General features: G+C 39.9%; 1 protein-coding gene across 1 annotated transcript; it reads left to right on the forward strand.

Moving 5' to 3' along the window:
• The first annotated feature begins 1,982 nt into the window (after positions 1 to 1,982).
• On the forward strand, positions 1,983 to 5,050 carry LOC148188652 (tubulin alpha-1A chain). The gene is made up of 4 exons (XM_088081745.1): positions 1,983 to 2,135; positions 3,092 to 3,314; positions 3,406 to 3,554; positions 3,695 to 5,050. The coding sequence occupies exons 1-4, from the start codon at positions 2,133 to 2,135 to the stop codon at positions 4,673 to 4,675; spliced, it is 1,356 nt and encodes a 451-aa protein (XP_087937871.1). The 5' UTR covers positions 1,983 to 2,132; the 3' UTR covers positions 4,676 to 5,050.
• Positions 5,051 to 7,160: the final 2,110 nt, after the last annotated feature.

Consider the following 7,160-nt stretch of genomic DNA (forward strand, 5'->3'; position numbering starts at 1 on the left):
TCCTCATCACTGTTTGATTTTTTTTGTTGTTGTTCTTGTTGATATCAGTTTTATGAGAAGAGGACACATGCACTTGTAGGTGACAGGAAGTGTATTTTCCTCCAGATATCAGGGTGAAAGATTTTTTTTGGAAAAGAGGTGGCCATGGCGCCTCACATCCCCCCACAGAGGCAGCTGCACTGCACCCGTTAATGCTGCCATTTAAGCTGGGTCACGTGACTACCAGATAAAGGCGGTCTATGTGGATACTAGGCTGTATCCAGGCAACTCCGTTATTCATTTCCTAGCAACGGTTAAATCTTGGGAGGAGAGCTGGGGGTTGGGCGCCTGTGGATCTGTCTGTGGCCTACATGTCCCTCATCTCTGACAAGGCAGTTTGACCTCTTTTATCAAAGATAGACTGCAGATTAAATATGAAAACTGAAAATAATACTATAGCTCATAACATCCACAGCCATAAATAAGTAAATAAACATTTAACATGCAGAATAATTGAGAACTGCATGACGTGGCCTTTAACAGGTGTCATAGGAGACCAGAGAAGACACATGGTCAGCAAAAATGCACCAAAATGCAACTAAAGGAAAAAGGATGTCTATACTTTTTGTACCTAAAAATAAGGTTCAAGCTACTTGTTTTCGTGCACTTTTTCACATCCCCTGATGAATATTTTTGCACATCCTGCACAAATGAACAGCTTTTTATTCTGAAACAGCTATATTTTTCATACTTTTTGCACATATTTATTGTAACTTTTCTACCTATATTTATATTCTAGAGTGTTGCAGTGCTTTGCCTTATTTTTATTTCCTCTTAATATGTTTATAACATGTGTAATCTATGCAGCAAAAACTAAAGCAAACTCCATCATATCCGAAAACCTACTCGGTAATAAACCTTAACCTGATTCTGATTCTGATATGATATTTTGTATAAATTGCAGATGCATATATCTGGATATTGTCCTTTGGTGAAGGGTTAATAACATTTTATTCCAGCATCCCAATGTTTTTGTAAAATTTGTATGGGCTATAACTTTGCAGTGTGGAAGGCAACCTAATTTGTAATTTAGGCAGATGATTTCTTATTAGTGCAGTTTTCTTATTTGGAAGAGGATGAGCTCACTGACTGTCTTAATGACTTTTACATACCTGTATATTGTATATTTATCGTACATATTTTATAATGCTGACATACTTCTGAAGTATATATTTTACATTTTGACTGTCGTGGTAATTTAAAAAAATATCTAAAAAATGTATAACATTTCACCTGCTTCACCTTAATTTTATTACCTCTAAACATTTTCATTGCATGTATAATCTATACAGCAACAAACCTTATTCTCATTCTGATTCTGACATTTTGCATGAGCTGCAGATGCATATTTTGGATATTTTCCTCAGGGGGAGGGTTAACAATGACATATTTTACCAGCATCCCAATCTTTGTGTAAAGGTTGTTTGTTTTGCAGTGTGGAAGACTACCATGAGGTTGAAATTTGGGCAGATGCTTACTAATTAGTGCTATATTCTTATTTTGGGGCAGATAAGATGATTATTTATTTTGTACAGGCAGGTGTAAATAATTTGTATTTGCCTTGATATCAAAGAAATAATGTGATATATTCTCATATTATAGACTGTATGTTACTCAATTGTACTTTGTTCTATCATAAATACATAACTACAGTTATCTAATCGTATCTATTTTAAGCGAATATAATTCTGCATGTAGTTATTTGTTTACAGAGTGAACGTGCATAACAAATCCCTCACTGAGTGTCAGTCTGTGTGGTACCAGCATGCTGAAAATGAAGCAGCATTTTCTTCACAATAAGAGGCGCCATGCTTGCGGCACAATGACTGAACCCGGGTGTGGCTTTGGAGGCGGTCTGCGTCGCGAGAGAGCCTCTCAGCCAATAGGAAGCCGCGGATGGCCTTCGAACGTTAGACTGACAGGGAATCGACCAATAGCGGCACAGCAGACACCGGGGCAGGCGCTGCTCCTGTATATATACCGCTATCCATGACTCGTACGCCATTATCTCTTACATCGACCCCATAACTGTCGAATTGTAAGATTCCCTGTCTAGGAGCTTCATCCCTCCACCGCGACTACAACAGAACAAAATGGTAGGAACTTTTATAAAACTTTAATGAAAAGACATATTTTTAGGGGTTTTTTTTTTACTAGGGATGTGAGGAGGATGGGAGGGGACTTTACACTAACGGAAAAGTGGGAATGAGCTTGAGGTATCATAAAAGGTTCAAAGTCACTTTTTTTGAATGATTAATTGTAAATTAGTCGTTTATAACAGGAAGTTTGGTGTGGATGTTGGATGTTGTGGCGGAGCTTTGGGTGGGGAGCAGCCAGCTAACGTTACGTGGCGGGCTGACCGAACAAAAGACGTTTTCATCAGTTGGCAGTGTGGACAGAATGAATAATGAAGGCTGCGGTCCAAACGCCAGCTCTATGCGGCGTTTATGCACTCTGAGCCCGTCAGCACTCGGCTGGGTGGATGCTCGTTTAGATGTCCCACACCCAGAGACAGTCTGTCCTGTGGGGAAAATGGATTAAGTGCACTGTCAGCATGGCGCAAGGCATAAAATATTCATGCTAGGTCAGTAATGGACGTTGCTGAGTTGTCCCCTTAATAGCTCCTGCGCCTGTGAAAGAAAAGCTTTATCTTCTGCTGTTTAAACTGTTATTTCACATTTTATATGGCCATTAGATATGAACTTTTTACCCGTTTACTTGATTCGAATTTCATGGAACGTCATCTGTTGCTGGAGTGATGGGCTGGTCGCATAGCAACGGTGTTCTAGACCGCCTCTGATTGGTTGTTGCCCGTCATATTCGATTTAAAACTGCTAATTACATTAAAACGGTTACATTTATACTTTCACCAACGGTTTCCTTCAAAATAAGACTTAATAGTTATTTTGAATGATAGCATTTTTTTTTTCATTCAGTACAACTAAGAAAGTAGAAAGGTTCTCACATTTAAATTGCCATTTTTTTCCTCAGTGTCAAATGTCTTAACTGAATGCATACAGTAAAATAACTTATCTGATTTTTCTTTGCACAGCGTGAGTGTATCTCCATCCACGTCGGTCAGGCCGGTGTCCAGATTGGCAATGCCTGCTGGGAGCTTTACTGCCTGGAACATGGGATCCAGCCGGACGGACAGATGCCCAGTGACAAGACCATCGGAGGAGGAGACGATTCCTTCAACACCTTCTTCAGTGAGACCGGAGCTGGAAAGCACGTCCCCAGAGCCGTTTTTGTCGACCTGGAGCCCACCGTCATCGGTAAGTGTCGTCTCTTCTGTCTGAAGATGAATTTAGGCAAGATGAAGAGTAACATGTCATCATAACTGACTCGATATTTTTGTCTCTTCAGATGAGGTGCGCACTGGGACCTACCGGCAGCTGTTCCACCCTGAGCAGCTGATCACCGGCAAGGAGGACGCTGCCAACAACTACGCCCGTGGACACTACACCATCGGCAAAGAGATCATCGACCTGGTGCTGGACAGGATCCGCAAACTGGTGGGTAACTTGATATCACAAGGGATCCATTCCTAGTTTTGATTCAAAACATGAAAATTAAAAGACAACTGTATCTCACATATGCTGAATGTCTGTCCCTCTGTGTCTGTCCCTCTGTGTCTGTCCCTCTGTGTCTTCAGGCTGACCAGTGCACTGGCCTTCAGGGCTTCCTGGTTTTCCACAGCTTCGGAGGTGGCACCGGTTCCGGTTTCACCTCCCTGCTGATGGAGCGTCTGTCCGTCGACTACGGCAAGAAGTCCAAGCTGGAGTTCTCCATCTACCCAGCTCCCCAGGTGTCCACGGCTGTGGTGGAGCCCTACAACTCCATCCTGACCACCCACACCACCCTGGAGCACTCTGACTGTGCCTTCATGGTAGACAACGAGGCCATCTACGACATCTGCCGCAGGAACCTCGACATCGAGCGTCCCACTTACACCAACCTGAACAGGCTAATTGGTCAGATTGTGTCCTCCATCACCGCGTCCCTTCGTTTCGATGGCGCCCTCAATGTTGATCTGACAGAGTTCCAGACCAACTTGGTGCCATATCCCCGAATCCACTTCCCTCTGGCCACCTACGCCCCTGTCATCTCCGCTGAGAAGGCTTACCATGAGCAGCTCTCAGTGTCCGAAATCACCAACGCCTGCTTTGAGCCGGCCAATCAGATGGTGAAATGCGACCCTCGCCACGGTAAATACATGGCTTGCTGCCTTTTGTATCGTGGTGATGTGGTGCCCAAAGATGTCAATGCTGCCATTGCCACCATCAAGACCAAGCGCACCATCCAGTTTGTGGACTGGTGCCCCACTGGTTTCAAGGTGGGCATCAACTACCAGCCACCCACTGTAGTTCCTGGTGGAGACCTGGCCAAGGTCCAGAGGGCTGTGTGCATGCTGAGCAACACCACTGCTATTGCAGAGGCCTGGGCTCGGCTCGACCACAAGTTTGACCTGATGTACGCTAAGCGTGCCTTTGTTCACTGGTATGTGGGTGAGGGGATGGAGGAGGGAGAGTTCTCTGAGGCCAGAGAGGACATGGCGGCTCTGGAGAAAGATTATGAGGAGGTCGGCGTCGACTCCGTTGAGGGCGAGGGAGAGGAGGAGGGAGAGGAGTATTAAAGGGGCAAAATGGCAAGAGTTTAACAGGAAACAATTGATTCCATGCGTCCTTAAATACATTCCAAAAAGAAATGTTTGTATTAATCACCAGTTTGGCTGTTGAGAATAAAACACCTGAAAATGTCAATTTGGAAGTTCAGTTAATGACAGGAAGGGCCACAGAGGACTAGAGCAGGTGGTTAGGTCGGAGTTTGCTCTCTCAGAGGTGAAGAAGAGAATTAAAGGGACATAAAGCACTAAATGGGAAACAACTGCCTCAAATAAACATCATTCCAAAAAGAAATGTTTGTCTGTCAGATACAAGTTTGGATATCTGACTAAGTGATCCAAGAAATGTCAGTTTGGCTCTGGTCTGAATAAATTTCCTGTTACTTATCAAGTTGTCTGTCTTGTCTTTATTTCTTTATTTTTTAGTTTAAGAATAAAGCATAATCCTCAGTTGGGAGTCCATTTAATGTGATTAAAGAAATAGGAGTATCCCAATAAACATGTCTTCTGGATACTCTGGTGTTGCTTTTCCTATCTTTATTTTTTTTTTTAAAAAAAAGTATAAAATAGAGATCTATACTTTAAAAAAAAAAATTGTACTGCACCATTTTTTCATCACACCATCTCAGGACACAGCAGTTTTAATATCAGGGTCACATAAACTAACTGACCTGTGGTAAAAATATTCAAACTATGGTTTGAATATGAGCTGTAGTTACCAGGTCAAAATGTCACATTTTCTTAACTACAATATTTTTGATTTGATGCATATTCTGAATAAGTACGAGTCTTTATCAGTCTGAAAATTACAAAATCGTTAGACCATAAATTAGGGAAAAGCTGCTCATGTTGCTTTGCCCAGAGGCCACTTTTGTAAAATGTCTGGAGTCCAAGGAACTATGATGTATATAACCTAATAAATTATGGTTTATGTATTAAAAAAATGGTCAAAATGCTCTAAAGTATTGATTTAAAAAATGCTATACTACAACCAGCAACCACGCGCTTCCGTCTGAAATAATCATTAAAAAATGTCATTTTAATCATGAAGAAACTTAAATTGCTATCATTATTAATTCCATTCCTAGTATTACAGCACACTGCAGTCCTGCATACGGTTTGCCTGTATTTTGTGAAAAAGGAGCCGTTTCGTGAACGCCCATCAGGTCAAATTTTAGTCCGTTCTTTCATTTATTTATGACAACATTCATACACCATCAGGATAAGTGTATATAAATGAAAAGTCTGTGGTACAGGCATGTATAAGTGATTCATGAGCAGGCTACTCTGCACAGGTTCAGGGGCTCAAAAAAGAGACTAAAAATGACAAAAAAAAAAAAAAAAACATATAAAAGGTGGTGGTGTGGTCTTTTGGGGGCCGTTGTCTCATAATCCACCCATGGCCATGAACAGTCTGAATGAATGCTTTTCTATTGTTAAACACACCTCAGTTAGCTGAACGTTCATTTTTAAGCTCAGCTGATGATCTATGAAATATTATACAACACGCTCTTAATACTTTAAAGTAGCTAAAAGATTTGAGTAATTCTTTCATTTTCAAAAAGTTGAGTGTTTTCTTGATTTGGCTCTTTTTGGTAGTACTTTCTTTAGTTTGCAGTGTATAATTTCTCTGGGATAAACTGTTGCAAATCATTCAAGTTTTTGAATTTTGATTAAATGGACTTATGTTCGGTCAAAGTTTTCAGTTCAACAAATGTGTATGTTGACTCAAATTTAAATGCAATGAAATCACTTGACCACTTTTGCTTTAGACGTTACATTCGAATAACTGCAACACAACTAATTTCTGTAAAGCCTCATAGTAATAAAACTAGCAAATTAAGCATTAAACTGAATCATTAATGTTACTTTTAAAAAACAAAAAATCAGATGTTTCATTTGGAAAAAGCAGAAAATAAGATAAATTAGCTCAAATTAGTTAGAGTCAAACAGTAAATATATCCAGGTTACGTTTGATTTGATTTTTTTCTGAGATGGTATGATTTAAAAAAAAAAATAAAATAAAAATGGAAACATAACCAAAATGGTTCAGGTCTCATCTTTTAAAGAAAACGAGGGGTTAATTGGTCATTTTAGAGTTTTGAGTGGCAGATGCACCAGTGCATTAACTTGCAGAAATCTTTTAAGTTTTTTTGTTGTCTTATCTGACACTTACATGATCAAACACATGTTGCATTTACCACAAATCAGATTATTCACTGGATTTATGATACATTTAAAGTTATTACAATAATCTTTTTGCAAACATCATAACACAGACTTCTCAAAAAGAATAAAAAAGCAAATACATAACTTTACTTTTTGCAGCTCAAAACAACAAAAGATTTAAAAGTAGAATGTGAACACTGTTGGTACTGTAAGTAGTGTAAAGCTATTTGTCAAACTATGATTCCTTATCTGATGACATAAACTTAAATAAATACCTGCCTAAAGGCCATTTTTCATTCTTGGGGAAAAAAAACCAGAAACAAATAAC

This window comes from Plectropomus leopardus, chromosome 9 (genome assembly GCF_026936395.1).
Source record: "Plectropomus leopardus strain MGB_pleo_1.0 chromosome 9, ASM2693639v1, whole genome shotgun sequence".
Taxonomy (NCBI): domain Eukaryota; kingdom Metazoa; phylum Chordata; class Actinopteri; order Perciformes; family Serranidae; genus Plectropomus; species Plectropomus leopardus.